Source organism: Anas platyrhynchos, chromosome 36, assembly GCF_047663525.1.
Source record: "Anas platyrhynchos isolate ZD024472 breed Pekin duck chromosome 36, IASCAAS_PekinDuck_T2T, whole genome shotgun sequence".
In the NCBI taxonomy this organism is placed as follows: domain Eukaryota; kingdom Metazoa; phylum Chordata; class Aves; order Anseriformes; family Anatidae; genus Anas; species Anas platyrhynchos.
The window spans coordinates 2,971,697-2,988,423 of record NC_092624.1 but is presented as its reverse complement, the minus strand read 5'-3'; the positions used below and the strand labels follow the sequence as shown (position 1 = coordinate 2,988,423).

General features: G+C 43.0%; 1 protein-coding gene and 1 pseudogene across 1 annotated transcript; one reads left to right on the top strand and one right to left on the bottom strand.

Annotated features, from left to right (window-relative positions):
* Positions 1-330: 330 nt before the first annotated feature.
* LOC113841566 (zinc finger CCCH domain-containing protein 11A-like) lies at positions 331-8,322 on the bottom strand (annotated as a pseudogene).
* On the top strand, positions 7,444-16,424 carry LOC140000973 (phosphoenolpyruvate carboxykinase [GTP], mitochondrial-like). Its single transcript, XM_072032087.1, is given in 8 exon segments — positions 7,444-7,459; positions 8,637-8,694; positions 10,316-10,504; positions 12,225-12,409; positions 14,982-15,016; positions 15,018-15,200; positions 16,007-16,180; positions 16,419-16,424. Coding segments are annotated over 8 exon segments (846 nt in total).
* The last annotated feature ends 303 nt before the right edge of the window (positions 16,425-16,727 follow it).

Below are 16,727 nucleotides of genomic sequence, written 5' to 3'. Positions count from 1 at the left end.
ACAAAGTCCAAATTTGTAGTGTCATTTTCTAGTCTCCCGTTCCTTACGTAACATCTGGCTGGCAGGAAAAGAAACAAACTAAGAAAAAGAAAGTACACACTTCGCTTTGTAGCATTGCGTGGCAAAATGCACCCAGCCAGAGGTACAGCATGAGAATTTTCATCTTCTGTCTGTATTTCAGAAGACAACCTAAGTAACTCTTAATCTTCAACACTTACTTTTAGCTTCCTGACTCTGAAATTGAGCTGCCACTTTCCCTGCTGGTTCAGTATTAAAGAAGCCAGCAGTAGATTTGACAGCAGCTTCCTCCTTCTGAAGGTTCTCTTGTTCTCTCTGTTGCCACTTCTCCCACCATCTCTCTTCAAAGCTCTTCTCTGGACATTTACGAGTTCCACTCTGCTGAGTGGGCTAGAAAGAAAGAAAAGTAGTGCATGAATAGGACAAAAAAAAAAAAAAAAAAAATTCCGTGGAGATTTCGTTAAGAAAATCTGATCAGCAATCCCTCCAAAATGGTCTTGATGTGGAACAGCATATTAATATCGTTCAGGTTACTGTTGTGTTTTTTTTTGTTTGTTTGTTTTTTTTCCCATAAAATTCTGCCTGTAACAAGAGCCATGCTTTACAATGGACACAGGCTCACATATCTGCAATATCCACTATGTCAAGCTTCTTTAAACAGCTAGGGTGTTCTGCTGTACATCTATTTATCACATTCTTTTTAAGTAGTAGAAAGTCATACAAGTTCCCCTACACTGACAGATTGATTTCCTTGAACACAGAACTCTGGCCTTCTGTATTAAATCCTTCATGTCTGACAGATCAAGTCAGTAAGAACAAAAAGAATTCCCTCCACGTTAACTGTGTAGATTTCAGCTGGTGCTAACAGGGTTCCTTTGTTGCTGTGGTATAAACAGACTGGTTCCAAGTTTGAGGATTACAGAGTTGTCTGGAAATGCTGCTGGCCATAGGATTTAGACTGCACTGCAGCTCCTACCAGGTGCTGAAGGGTACGAACACACTCAAGAGGGTGGCACACGGTGAGTAACAAAACTTGTCAGAATTATCAGAAACTGTACGAATGTATGTGTGTCTTCACAGAGGACTCACCTGTGCATCAGGTACAGAGGAAAGTTTAGGAAAAGGCCGGTTCAATTCCACTGCCTTCTTTTCTTCTTTTTCAGGTGCTTTAAAAAAAGACAAAAAAAAGTTTTGTCAATGGCAGAAATAAAGAAAGCTGGGTACTTGTTTCCTTTGTGCATTTATTTCCTTTTGTCCCATGAAAGAGAAAGGCTACAATGTGCAATCCATTCAGCATTTATCCATGAAGCAGATCCTGAGCAAACTGAACTTGCTCAATATGGGAAGCACCTCACTGGGGCAGGCATTAAAGCATCTTATTACCTGTTAGTTTTGTGCTCCATAAAGATTTCTGCTCTGCTGGGGCAGGTCCGGGTTGTGCTGAGGGAGCTGGCACATTTCCTTCACTCTGCTGCATCCGCAGAGCTTTCTCACGCTTTATTTCTTCCAAGGTTTTAACACGCACTTCTCCTTCTGGCTTGACTTTTCCTGCCGGCTCCTTCGCCTGCCCTTTGCTGGGCCCGGACAGAGGGAGCTCCTTCTTGGACTCACCCTGAATTTTGCTCTTGGTATGGGATTCTCCTGCTTTTTTCTTCTCTTCTACCAAGCGATTATTCTTTTTTTCAGACAAGGCTTCAGAGAAAGTTTTGATGCGACCTGCATGAGCAGGTCTTGCCCCTGCGCTGGAATCTTCAGTTTTACCATGCCCTTCAGCCTTGGCTTTGGCTTGAGTTTCGCGTCTCTGAAGAGCTTTCTCACGACGGATTTCCTCCAGTGTTTTCACATGGATCTCTCCCATCGGCTTAGCAGCCTTCCCTGTCATCATCAAGAAATGAGGAGAAGCACCAACATTTAAAGAGAGTCCAGCAATATTTTAAGTCTCCAAAATTTGTCAGAGCACTAAGGAAAACTAATCTTGAGTGTTCCCAATAATGCATCTTAGAACAATATCCTTAGAACAACATTCTCCTCCTCCTCTGAGCCACTTGTATTTTGAAGACCAGCCCTATCCAGAGAGAACTGCTACACAGAAATGCTGCTTTACTTTATTACTTTTTCAGACTGCATTTCAAATTCCTGCTCCTGGCAGTGGTTCTATTCTAATTGTACGTAACGGTTCACAGAAGTAGATAAAAACCTTGACAAGGCACAAGTAGAAAATAAACACACACCTAGAGCCAGATTTCTGATAGTGGCTGTCAGAAGAGCTTCAGCACTCAAGCAAGAGGCGTCAGTTCTTTGTTTTCATTTCAATTAGTTTTTAGGGATGGATGAAAGCAGTACAAGTTCATGGAAAGGAAGGAGGAGAAAGTATATTTAATATCTAGCTGTTACCTCTCTCAGTACTGGTCTGTTTAGGAGGTAATCCCAGCCTGTCCTTCAGAGACTTGGGAACTTGAACTGCAAAACAGAAAAAGAATGAATTAGGGAGGCTGCATAATGTCAACTTCAGGTTCACATTGCAAAACAAGACAGGAAAGGGAACTTTGAATCCCAGTGATTAAGACCTCAGCCAACATGCAAAAAGAAACATCACTGGAAAAGGACAAACAGAAAGACTAAATACAAAACCCAGGAATCCAATCCAGATGCCCATTTAGTACCTGTATCTCTCTTGGGTGCTTTGTCAGCATTTCCCGGAGCCTCTACCTTCTTCCCCAGCCTTTCAGCAAGGCTGCGCTTCACTAGAAGGGTACTTACATCATCTTCAGAGAAAACAAGGAATATTGTAAGAACTTTGCAGGAAGGTTTGAGAACAGTCAACAATAAGCTTCTATTTTTCAAGCATATTTTCATAGAATTGCCTTTCAGCTGCTAAATTGTTATTATTTTATTTTTTTTTGCCATTTCTGCAGTCAACACAGATCTCCACTGCAATGTATTTTCCTTTCATACATCAAAAATACTCTTTAATGCAGTCATATATAGAAGGCAGCACCTACGTAACAGCTCATAACAAGTTCTTACCCACGGAGGTTTTCCGTTTTCCTTGTCTATCAGCAAGATCTGGTCGAACCACAGGTTCATCCCCTAAAACAAAAGGGAATTTTTTTTTCTATTTCACAGAAACCAGTAGCCAACAGAAATATTATCCTGTTAGCCCATGTCCGAAAAAACCCAGTCAGACACTGTTTTGACAGCTAAACCACATAAACTCATATTTTAACTATAATTAACATAGAAAAAAAAATATTAATAGTCTCAGTTCTTGCTTCAAATTCCAGCTGAGATAGTAGAGAGTGAATCTGAGTCTGCTTGACAGCTATACTTTGTGCAGAACAAAGCTGCATAAGCAAGCAGAATATTATTAGGTACAAATGCTGAGAAATATTCCTTTCTAAGGTGAACGTCTACGAGTAAAAGTACTTCCACACTTTTTTCCCTTTAAAAGGCATTTGCACAGCTCTAAACAATTTATACACAAACTCCTGTCATACTGTGTCCACACCTGCCACTGTCAGCCTCTTTAATGCTTCAGAAATTGCTTCTTATATAGCACTGTTTTCTACAGCTCTTTCTTCTCGTTACTCTTCTGTTTTTCAGTTACCCCCCTATTTGCATACTGACATTTTTTTTTTTCTCCTGCCACTGCACTTAACCTGAGCACCAAATCTTTCCAGTACAACCAGGGACTTTAAGCATAAAAGCACGTTTTGAACAGAAGGCAGCACCAGAAGGCTAGCATGGGTGAATTGTTTTAATTATTGCTTAACCCTCCAGTTTAGGAGTAATGAAATCAAAACAAAAGCATTCATTATTACCTTTCTTGGAAGACAGTGTCACAGTTCTCACCACTGTCCAGACATTTTCCTTTTCTGGAGCAGGAAAAATCATAGAATCAACGGGACGAAGAGAAGATCTTGAAGAACCTTCTGTTCAGAGCAACCAAAACATAAGGAAGTTTACCCAACATAAAAAACTATCACAAAGAACAAAAAACTTTAAATTATTTGTTACTGTCAAAAATACAGCAAACAGAGCATGTAAATAAGAGAGGTGACTAATTTGCCTCTGGTTGCCCTTTGAACTCCCATTTAGAATACCAGCTGGCTGAGAATCAGGTTGCTTTATGCCCCCAGCTAAAAATGGAAGTCTGTCCCTCAAGCAGCTCCCAGTCACCATCATCTGCCGTGAACAGGATGAGAAAGTAGGGAATATTAACTCACCACCGTGTCTCTTATTTTTTTCCTTCATCTTCTGCGATTTGATTTCCTCAAGTGTTTTTATTCCAAAATTCAGATTGCCCTCTGAAAACAGGAAACAGTTAATGAGACAGGCTTAGAGGCACTCACTGAGGACAACAGGTCCTCAGGCTTCTTAGCGCTCAGGAACTTTCTGAAGTATTTAGAATAAAGCCTGTCAACACTCTTCACAAGTGAAAGAGCCATAGAACCAATGGCATTTTGCCCCTCCTTTCATCCTTCAGGGTTAAAAATGTAGTTTTAATTTTAATCCATTTACACGATATTAGATCCCTCTATCGTTAGATATGGCTTATCAACAGTGGTTGCAAGGCTGCACGTGCAGCCATTAAAACTCCATGCTGTGGCCCTGTTTTGTTCTCCAAAAGTAAAGAAAAGGAGTTAACTTTTCTGACCCAATGGGCACGTGATGGTATTAATGGCAGAAATGTGATCATGGAAATAACTGAGTCCATTCAGCACCCCTACATTTTGTTGTGTTTTTACACCACACTGCTTTTGAGTTAACTGTCAAGTTCTTCTGATTTAGTATTCTGATTCCAGCACCTACTAAGGTGCTGGAATACCTTGTTTAGTAGTAGGAGAACTGCCTTTCCGAGTGGAAATCACCCGTAATCCATTTTTGCCTTCCGCAGCTGGTTGCTGGACGGGAGTTTTAGTTTCTTCTCCTTCCTCAGAAAGTTGGTCTGAAGGGGTAAAATCTATTCAGTTATGCATAGACCAGATTGTTCATGATTACGTAGCTCATGCAGTGACACTTCAGCCCATGGTTCATATAAAAAACTTTGTTGATGTTTTGTTTTTGTTTGTTTGTTTTTAAACAGCTACGCTGACCTGATGAACTCCTAAGTAGAATACACTAGGACAAAACATCTAGGACTCTAGATTCTCTCTGCAGCTTTAACTACTACACAACACATTGCTCTTCAGACAGAAAAAAGAAATTTCCTTCCTAGTTTCACATAGAACTTTACACAAAAGACCAGCTAAAGCCAGGAGTGGTTCTAAGCTTTCCTCCAACGTTTCAGGTTCTGTCCACTGACTGCCAGACAAAGCCACCAGTGACCTGGCCAGACTGCCTGCCCTATCGCTAGTCAGACCTCAGGTCATCTGTGATTTATACATTCATTTACAGCACAGATTCCTTCAAGAACCAAAGATTTAACACATTCATTTACAGCACAAATTCCTTCAAGAACCAAAGATTTACACAATCGTTTACAGCACAAATTCCTTCCAAGAACCAAAACATGCTCACCATCATCATCTTCATCATCATCTGCAGCATTGATTACAACTGGAGGGTGTGTAGGGCTTGGGACATTTTCAGAGTTTTCCACTTTCATCACCCCCTTAGCTGTGGAGAGTGATTTGACTGGACAGAAAGTTTCTTTTGCTGCAGTGACATCTGAGCCACTTTCAAATCATCGTCCGCAGACTCAGGCGGACTTGGCAGTGTAGCTAGAGGAAGACGAGGATTATCGGTAATATGGCAGTTTAAAACTTTGACCACAATGCAAAGAGATGGTAGGAAAGGCAGATAACCCGCACAGACAATGAGTTCAGTATCTCCTTTTGCCCATCCCATCACTGCTTACACTGTGAACAATGACTTCCCTTCGAACAACAACACATCTCCCTACCACACAGCAAAAGATGAAACAACAGGAAGCAAACTGCAAGGCAAACATACACAAAGCAAAGAGAAGCTGAGCACGAAAGCAGAAAACAAACACCAGCAGTACACTCGGTGCAGTACACCTATGACTGCAGACCTTTTCCTGCACTCACAAATGAACAGTTACCTGATGCCCCCTACAGGATTGGCACCCACTAAGTAATGCTCAAAAATAATTCTTCAGCGCTTACAGAAAAAGGACCTAAACTCACTCTTGCTTGGTGGTAAGAATTGTCCATCGATGTAACGTCCCTTTGCATGATGAAAAGCACAGTTGGCTTTCTGACAGCCTCCCGGCTGGTTCTTCCAGTAGCAAGGAATCTCACTGCGCTTTTTCTGAAGACAGAAAGAAAGAAAAGCTCGTGATAACATGCACCTGAGGCTTGCAAAGAGATGCACAGCTCCAGATCATGACAGCTGTCACAACACAGTGCTGAAACATCATTCCAAAGGTCAGGTTCTCAGTTAAGTGTAGTATTTCTGGGCATATTCACAAAGTTTCCATAAGCTGTAACCACTATGCACATTTAGATTTGTCATCATTCAGTTTGAGAAGACAGGCACTCTCAGACATCAGTTGAGGGTGGCTTAAACTAATACACCTAGGATTATACTAGGATTATTCAGAGGGAAAAAGGACATCTGAAATTGCCTAGGTTAACCCTGTCTAGAACTACTCCTTGGAGACTTAGTTCTTCTGCACCTTTAACTTTCCCCACTTCCTACCCCAGGCAGCTAGAACAGCATTATCTGAAGGACTGTGGGTCAGAAGAGACCTGATAGTTCATTATCAAGCCTGCTCCCATGAGGATAGAACAGCCTGTTTATTACCCCCCTGCTCCAGCAGGTTTTAGCAGTCTATTTAACAGCTATTCTGCATCTGTTGAGAAAACTGTCAGCATCTAATTCAAAAAAAATATATATCTTGCTAAGACATACCTAAGGCATTGATTTTATTTTCCTCTGCTTCCTCCCACCCCGTCTCTTGGTAACAGAAACCAGTATGATTTTGAAGCAAACAAATCTATCCTGCAAAAGCACAATCAGTACACCTACGGCACTGAAAAATATTTTTGTTGATTTATTTTGAGAACACATCGTTAGGCACTCACGTCAATTTCCATGTGTTTGAATCGGCAGACATTCCTGAAACAACGACCCTCCTGCCACAGCTTGCAGACCGTCTCATTGCCCAGAGCAGCTTTGCAGTGGCGGTAGGCACATTTGTCTCCCTGGAACCAAAAGGAAACCAACAAGGAAAATATAGTACAGCCTCAAAAATGGCCATGCTGCTGCCTAATGTTGTTACAACTGAATTCAGAATCTATCTGGTTCTCAAGTTAACCAAAGACCAGTGTGCTTCCTCCTCCTAATCTACTCCTTCCTGAAAAAAATGGGAAAAAAAAAGCAAAGCAAAGGAAAGCCAGCCATACCTTGGTACAGGTAGAATAGAAATAGAAGTAGCAATCGTCTCCTTGTTTAGACATGCCGACGAGTTCTGGTAACAAGCTCGGGTTCTCTCCACAGGGACTTCCTCTGCTCTTGGAGAGAGCTGTCTTCACCCTTGCTTGGGCTGAAAGTCTTCTACTGGCTTGTGATCAGTGAAATCTTCTTTTTAAAAGTAACCCTAAAGAAAGTAACAAGTGAAAAATAATGAGGAACGAATATTTTTCCAGCTTTCTTCAGTTAATCAAATCAAGTTATCAGTCTCTCGAAGAGAGCAAAGCCTTGAAATCAGCTGTTACATGAACTAACTAAATATTAAAGTTCTGTAAAGCTGCCAGAAGCTTTGTCAGCAAGTGTTCTCTTCCACATCCTCAATAATATGACTTGGAGCACGTCTGGAAGCCTGAAAACGGAGTCACTCCTTAAAAAAACACCTGATGATACATGCAAGTCAATAATCAACTATAGCTACAAATAACTTCTCTAGAACACAGTTAGGACGCATTAAACAGCACGTTCCAGGCACTGTGGGTCTTTGATTTCACCTACCTGGACAACCTCAGCAAAGTTATCGATCTTCAAAGACTTCCAGTTAACTTCTCCTGTAGGCCAAACCAAGACTGAATCCGTGAATTAATAATAAAGGGGTAGGAAGAATTTTCCTCCTCACTTTGCCAAGGGAACTTCTCATCCACAATTCAAACATAGGATGCGCTTTTAAACAGCTTATAACTAATAGAGGAAGCAAGTCCATTTGAACGCTCTCTCAGACTGGAGGCAGCCAGGGTTAGTTAGCTCTTCAAAAAAATAAAAACCAACAAAACAAAACAAAACAAAAACAAAAAACCCAGCGCATTTAGAGATGAACTCGTGATTCAAAGTGGCTGCAAAAATGAGGCTCCATCTTCCACAGCCGGACAATTTAACTTTTCTTTCTTTTTTTTTTTTTTTTTTTTTTAATTTAAAATTCAGTATGTTCCAATCTCTGGTCTTCAAGATTTCTTCACCTATTAAGAAAACACAAAAACCTTTCCCCGTCTTTATTACCTGTACAGCAAAAAACATACCAGTGCGTATAAATCCACAGATGTGCATACGCATACACACATCTGTGTTTATACACACACAAGGAGGGAATGAGAGAAAGTTAGCAAGAGCGACAGTGAAACTCAGAATTTTTGCCTTTTTGACACAGAGAGCGTGTAAAAATTCTCTCATTTTGAGGGAACTAGAAAAAAATGGAGGCTCTACAAAAGATTTTGATGAGTATGCCTTCGAGGCCAATGCTTTGTAACATGAGTGATCTGGGGGCCAGCACACAAATATGCATACGTATGTACATGCATACAGGATAAACATATCTATACACACAAGCGTGCACAGTATATGTTGTATTATCTCCATATCGAGAACAACTCGTAGCCCTGATCAGACACGTAGAGTTGCAATCGATTAACAGCAGGAAGACAGCAGATCAAGGGTACAGCAAGCTTTGAGAGGCAGGGGAATGCTCACTTTGCCAGTGGCATGGCTGCATGATACCAAGGATTTTGAATTAGTTGGATTTTTTGGAAGCAATTTGGTTTTTCTTTCTGCGCTGTAGCAAATACCACAGGTTTGCCATCACGTGCTGTTCCCTAATCCATATATCCATCATCATCCACTGCTGCAGGATCATGAAAGGTTAGAGAAGACGACTTAGGTCCAATTTAACAGCCAATGATTTTTTGATGAACAGAGCTGCAACAGATTTTATTTAGCCACAAGCATTTTTTTTTCTTTTTTCTGATATGAAGTCAGAAATTTTGATTTTTTTTTTTTAAAGACACTAAATGTCACAAAACCTGCAACCAGACCAGATAAAGTTCAAATTAAAGTGATTCTGAATCCTTTCATTAAAACGCTGCACATTTCTGTGCAAATTATTTCTGACTCTTCTGGACAAAAGTGGATGAAAATAGTTCTTACAAATTAATAACAAAAGGTTGGAACCTTTTACTCACACAAACACTAGTGAATTTTCCAGGAAATATTTTTTTGGCAGGGAATTTTCCCAAATCTAAAATAAAGAGAGGAAAAGTTGGGTTCTCATATTAGTTACTGCTTTTGACGGCTGGACAAAGGGAATAAAAACAGTAGTTAAGTGCAAGGTTTCCTTCTCTTCTTTAGTATGGATAGGAATCGTCACTTCGGACCTTTAACACCTTCAGAAACACACCCAGTGCCAGGCAGGTTCCTCTGCATCTACTTCTAACAATTACTGGTGCTCCTTAGCATGGAAGTTTGACTCAAAACACTCTCCAGATTTAGCTCTTTTGACTGCCCAAGGAGCTCATCATTTTGCTTGTTGCCTTCCATTTTCCTGAACAGACCGGGAACGCTGTTCAGAATCTGAATGGATATGGTCTAAGGAATGGAAAGAAAGCAAAACCAAGGATACCTTGCAGCCCTAAATTCCAAAAAAGCAGTCTCATTTTAAAAAGGACCTCAAAAGCTTTTTCTTTTTTTTTAAACTGACATCTGCTAACATAGCAATCCAAGCGCTAAACCAACTGAAGTTGCCCCTGAAAGCCTGAATAAAAATGAGTAACTCTGGTGCACTCAGCAGGTCTGTAATAGAAGTTGGTAAGATTTTTAGATTTTTTTTTTTTTTTTCTCCAAGGTGCTGGTAAAATTTTTGCATTAAGAGATTTTGAACCTTTTGTACCAAAGAATTAGAGATGCACTACAGTGCCAGTAGCTGGGGGTCTGGAAATACACACCAACAAGTGTCATAAGCTTTGCCTTTGCTGAAGGAAGATAAATACCATCCCAAGGACCAAAGGCCACAGCGAGGCCTTGCGCAACCCCCAGGGGCTCGATCCTTTCTCCCTTTGCCCCAGTTCCTCTCTTTTTCACCCCAAAATGCCAGGCGGGGGCTGCACGGGGGGGCCCTGGCAGCGCTGCCGCCCCCGGCACACGCTTTCGTGGAGGAGGGGGCGAGGCTGTGCCAGCCCCGGGCCCTGCGGCTCTGCGACGTCTCCGAGAAGGAGGGAAGGGAGCTGCTCAGGGGGCTGCAGGAGGACGGGACACTGCTGCCCCTCCCCAAGTATGAGAACTGGTGAGTTTTGGGGCTGAAATTTGGGGAAAATCCGGGGGAATTTGGGAAAGATGGCACGGGGAGGTTTGGGGGAAGTCTGACGAAGTTTGGGCGAGATATTATGAAGTTTTGGGGAAGATCCTATAAAATATTGGGGAAATCCTATAAAGTTTGGGGGAAGATCCTACAGAAATTGGGGGAAAATCTTATAAAAATTTGGGGAAGATCCTATAAAAATTAGGGGGAAATCCTATTAAAGTTTGGGGATGATTCTGTAAAGGTTTGGGAGAAATCCTATGAAGTTTAGGGGAAGATCCCATCAAGTTTTTGGGGCAATCTTATAAGAATTGGGAGAAACTTCTATAAAGTTTGGGGAAGATCCTATAATATATTGGGGAAACCCTATAAATGATCTGGAGAAGATCCTATAAAAATTTAGGGGAAATCCTATAAAGGTTTGGGGAAGATCCTATAAAAGTTTAGGGAAAATCCTATAAAATTTTGGGGATGATTCTATGAAGTTTGGGAGAAATCCTATAAAGGTTTGGGAGCGATCCTACAAAAATTGGGGGATGATCCTATAAAGGTTTGGGGAAAATCCTATAAAAGTTTGGGAGAAATCCTATAAAGTTTTGGGGGAAATACTATAAAAGTTTGCGGGCGATCCTATAAGAATTGGGGGAAAATCCTATAAAGTTTGGGGGAAAATCCTATAAAATTTTGGTAATGATCTTACAAAAATTGGAGGATGATCCCTTAAGGTTTGGGGGAAATCCTATAAATATTTGGGGGTGATCTTACAAATTTTGGGGGAAGAAATTAGGAAATTTGGGGACGATCCTATGAAAATTGGGGGAAGATCCTATAAAAGTTTGGGGGTGATCCTATAAATGTTTGGGAGAAATCCTATAAAGTTTTGGGGACAATCCTATAAAATTTTGGGTACAATCCCATAAACGTTTGAGGGAAATCCTATGAAAATTTGGGGGCAATCCTATAAAGTTTGGGGGTGATCCTATAAAAATTGGGGTCTCCTTTTGGGGTCGGGCTCCCCTTTGGGTTTATGTTCCTCGTTGGGGTCTTTGGGGTCTCATTTGGGTTTTGGGGCCTGATTTGGGGTTTTGGGGTCCCTTTTGGGATTTGGGGTTTTTGGGGTCCCTTTTGGGATTTGGGCCTGATTTGGGGTCTTTGGGGTCCCTTTGGGCCCTGATTTGGGGTTTTTGGGTTCCCTTTAGGGTTTGGGGGTTTTTTGGGTTCCCATTTGGGTTTTGGGGTCTGATTTGGGGTCTTTGGGGTCCCTTTTGGTGTTTGGGGTCTTCGGGTTCCCTTTAGGTTTTTTGGATTCCCTTTAGGGTTTTGGGGTTTTTGGGTCCTGATTTGGGTTTTAGGGTTCCCTTTGGGGCCTTTGGATTCCCTTTAGGGTTTTTGGGTTCCCATTTGGGTTTTGGGTTCCCATTTGGGGGTTTGGGGTCCCATTTGGGGTCTTTGGGTTCCCTTTAGGGTTTTGGGGTTTCAGGTTCCCATTTGGGGTTTTTGGGTTCCCATTTGGGGTTTTGGGCCCTGCTTTGGGGTTTTGGGTTCCCTTTGGGGTCTTTGGGTTCCCTTTGGGGTTTTTGGGTTTCCCTTTAGGGTTTTGGGTTTCCCTTTAGGGTTTTGGGGTTTTCAGGTTCCCATTTGGGTTTTGGGGCCCTGATTTGGGATTTTGGGGTCTGATTTGGGGTTTTTGTGTCCCGTCCCACAGCTGGCTGGCCCGCACGGACCCCTGGGATGTGGCGTGGGTGGAGAGCCGCACGGTGCTGGTGACGGAGTGGGAGCGGGATGCCGTGCCCCCCCGATCCCAAAACGGGACCCCGCAGCTGGGCAACTGGATGAGCCCCCAGCAGCTGGAGCAGGCCCTACAGCAGCGCTTCCCGGGCTGCATGGAAGGTCAGACCCCAAAACGGGGAGAAATCCTATAAAAATGGGGAGGGAGAAAGTCCTAAAAGAAACGGGAAAAAAATCCCATAGAAAAGGGGACAAATCCTACAAAAAAAAAGGGGGAAATCCTACAGAAAAGGGGAGAAATCCTATTGAAAAGGGGGAAATCCTAAAAAAAAAGGGGGAAATCCTACAAAAAAGGGGGTAAATCCTATAAAAACCAGGGAAATCCTATAAAGAAAGGGGGAAAAATCCTATAAAAATGGGGAAATCCTATAAGGGAAGGGAAATTCTATAAGGGAGGGGAGAGAAATCCTATAAAAAAGGGGCAAATCCTATAAAAAGGGGACAAATCCTATAAAAAAGGGGGAAATCCTATAAAGGTAGGGGGAAAAATCCTATAAAAATGGGGAAAAATCCTATAAAAATGGATGAAAAATCGTAAAAAAAAAATGGGAGAGAGAACGTCCTAAAAGAAACAGGAAAAAATCCTATTAAAAAGGGAGAAATCCTATCGAAAAGGGGGAAAATCCTATAAAGGAGGGTGGGAGAGCCCTATAAAGGAAGGGGAGGGGGAAATTCTATAAAAAGGGGGAAAATCCTATAAAGAAGGAGGAGAAATCCTATAAAGGAAGGGGAAAATCCTATAAAAATGGGGACAAATCCTATAAAAAGGGGGGAACCCAACTGGATGAGCCCCCAGCAGCTGGAGCAGGCCCTACAGTAGCGCTTCCCGGGCTGCATGGAAGGTCAGACCCCAAAACGGGGAGAAATCCTATGAAAAGGGGGGGGGAAATCCTAAAAAGATGGGGAGGGAGAAAGTCCTAAAAAAACGGGAAAAAAATCCCATAAAAAAGGGGGAAATCCTATAGAAAAAGGAAAAAATCCTATGAAAAGGGGGTAAATCCTATAAAAAAAGGTGGAGAAATCCTATAAAAAGGGTGAAAATCCTATAAAAAGGGGAGAAATCCTATAAGGGAGGGGGAGAATCCTATAAGGAGAGTGAAAATCCTATAAAAATAGGGAGAAATCCTATAGAAAAGGGGGAAATCCTGTAAAGAAGGGGGAAATCCTATAAAGGAAGGGGGAAAAATCCTATAAAAAAGGGGAGGGGAATCCTATAAGGGAAGGGAGAAATCCTAAAAGAGCGGGGAAGAAATCCTATAAAAAGGGGGCAAAATCCTATACAAAAGGGGGCAAAATCCTATAAAAGGATTCTTTCTTCCTCAACCTTTTTGGGGTCTTCCTCAAATCTTTTTGGGTTCTCCACATCTCCTTATTCAACCTTTTTTGGGGTCTTCTCCGTCAACCCTTTTTTAGGGTCTTCTTCAACCTTTTTTTTGAGGTCTCCTCCTTCAACTCAACCGTTTTTGGGGTTTTCTTCTTCAACCCTTTTTAGGCTCTCCTTTTTGGGGTCTCTTCTTCATCCTTTTTTGGGGTCTTCTTCAACCTTTTTTGAGCTCTCCTTTTTGGGGTCTTCTCCAACCTTTTTTGGGGTCTCACTCACCCTTTTTGGGATCTTCACATTTTCTCCTTCCTCAACCCCTTTTTGGGGTCTCAATTTCTTCTCCCTTAGCCCTTTTTGGGGTCTTCCTCACCCTTTTTGGGGTCTTCAACTCAACCTTCTTTGGGGTCTTCTCTAACCTTTTATGGGGTCTCCAACCCGTTTTGGGGTCTTCATGTCTCCTCTCTCAACCTTTTTTGGGGTCTTCTTCATCCTTTTTTGGGGTCTTCTCCAACCCTTTTTGGGGTCTTCCTCACCCTTTTTGGGGTCTTCATGTCTCCTTCCTCAACCCTTTTTGGGGTCTTCTTCTTCAACCTTTTTTTTGGGGTCTTCTCCAACCTTTTTTGGGGTCTTCCTCACCCATTTTAGGGTCTCAAACCCTTTTTGGGGTCTTCTTTTTGGGGTCTCCTCCCTCAATCTTTTTGGGGCCTCCATGCCTTCAATTCAATGTTTTTTAGGGGTCTCCACATCTCCTCCTTTCTCAACCTTTTTTTGGAGTCTTCTTCACCCTTTTAGGGGTCTCCTTTTTAGGGTCTCCTTCCTCACCCTTTTTGGGGTCTTCTCCAACCTTTTTTGGGGTCTTTCTTAACCCTTTTTGGGGTCTCCACATCTCACTTTTACAACCTTTTTTTGGGGTTGTCTTCAACCTTTTTGGGCTCTCCTTTTTGGGGTCTTCTCCAACCTTCTTTGGGGTCTCCAACCCTTTTTGGGGTCTTCCTCACCCTTTTTGGGGTCTTCACGTCTCCTTCCTCAACCCTTTGTTGGGGGTCTTCTTCAACTGTTTTTAGGGTCTCCTTCCTCAACCTCTTTGGGGTCGTCTTCTTCAACTTTTTTTTAGGGTCTCCTTCCTCACCCTTTTTGGGGTCTTCTCCAACCCTTTTTGGGGTCTTCAACTCAACCTTTTTTGGGGTCTTCTTCTCCAACTTTTTTTGGGGGTCTTCCTCACCCTTTTTGGGGTCTCCTTTTTAGGGTCTCCTTCCTCACCCTATTTGGGGTCTTCAACCATTCTTTGGGGTCTCCAACCCTTTTTGGGGTCTCCTTTTTGGGGTCTCCAACCCTTTTTTTGGGGTCCCCCAGGCCGCACCATGTACATCATCCCCTTCAACATGGGCCCCCCCCTCATCACCCCTGGCCAAGGTGGGCGTGCAGCTCACCGACTCGCCCTACGTCATGGCCTCCATGCGCATCATGACCCGCGTGGACCACCAGATCTTCCCCTCGCTGGCCACCGGGGACTTTGTCCACTGTCTCCATTCCGTCGGCCGGCCTCTGCCGCTGCGAGGTGAGCCCAAAAACCCACAAAATGCCCCCAGAATACCCCAAAACAGAAAAAAACACCCAAGAAACGCCAAAGAAACGTGCAAAACTGCCCAAGAAACGTGCAAAAACATGCAAAAACGCCCAAGCAATGCCCAAAAACGCCCAAAAACACCCAAGAAATGCCCAAAAACGCGCAGACGCCCCAAAAATAGCCATAAATGCTCAAAAACGCCCAAGAAACGCCCCAAAACACCCATGAAACGCCCAATAAACATGCAAAAACACCCCAAAATGTGCAGAAACGCCCAAGAAATGCCCAAAAACACCCAAGAAAAGCACAAAAACGTCCAAGAAACGTGCAAAAAAGCCCAAGAAATGCCAAAAAACACCCCAAAACACCAAAACACATGCAAAAACGCACCCAAAAATACGCAAAAAAGCCCAAGAAACGCCCAAAAACATGCAAAAATGCTCAGGAAACGCCCCAAAATGCACAAAAAGACCCAAGAAACGCCCAAAAACATGCAAAAACACCCAAGAAAATCCCCAAAACACGCAAAAAATCGCAAAAATGCCCGAAACCACGCAAAACACCCAAGAAACGCCCAAGAAACACCCAAAACCACACAAAAGCGCTCAAGAAATGCCCCAAAACACGCAAAATCGCCCAAAAAATGCCCAAGAAATGCCCAAGACGATGCAAAAACACCCAAGAAACACCCAAAGCAAGCAAGTAGCTTGCCAAAAAAAGCCAAAAAAAAGCCAAAAAAAACCCAAAACCCCCCAAAACCCTTAAATTCACCCCAAAAAATGTTATTTTTTTTCACTGAGCCCCTGGTGAACGGGTGGCCTGCGACCCCGAGGGCACCCTGGAGGCCCACGTCTCCGCCAAGCGCCGCATCGCGTCCTTCGGAAGCGGCTACAGGGGCAACTCGCTGCTGGGCAAGAAGTGCTTCACCCTGCTCATGGCCTCCTGCATGGCCCGCGATGAGGGCTGGCTGGCCGAGCACATGCTGGTGGGGGGCTCTTTTGGGGTGAAATCAGGGGGTTTTGTTTTTTTTTTGAGGATCTGGGTTGATTTGGAGGTGGTTTTGGGGTGGATTCATGCTTTTTTGTTTATATTTTTTCTTCGGATCCCGTTCTTTATCTGCGCATCGCCTCCCGCATGGCCCATGACGAGGGTTTGCTGGCCGAGCACATGCTGTTGGGGGGCTCTTTTGGGGTGAAATCCCCCTTTTTGTTTTTTTTTTTGAGGATTAGGGTAGATTTTGGGGCGGTTTTGAGGTGCTTTGGGGACTTTGTTGGGTTTCGTTGGGTTTCCATTTGGTTTTGTAGAGGATGGGAGTGGATTGTGAATTTTGGAGAACATCAGGTAGGTTTAGGGGGAATTTTGGGGTGGATTCATGGTTTTGGGGCTTTTCTTCTGTTTTTTTTGGGGGGTGATCCTGTTCTTTATTGGAGTGTTTTTGACGTGTTTTGGGGTCTCCGTTGGGTTTTGTTGGGTTCTTGTTGGTCAGTATATTAAATAGGAGTGGATTGTGGGTTTTGGAGAACGTCAGGTAG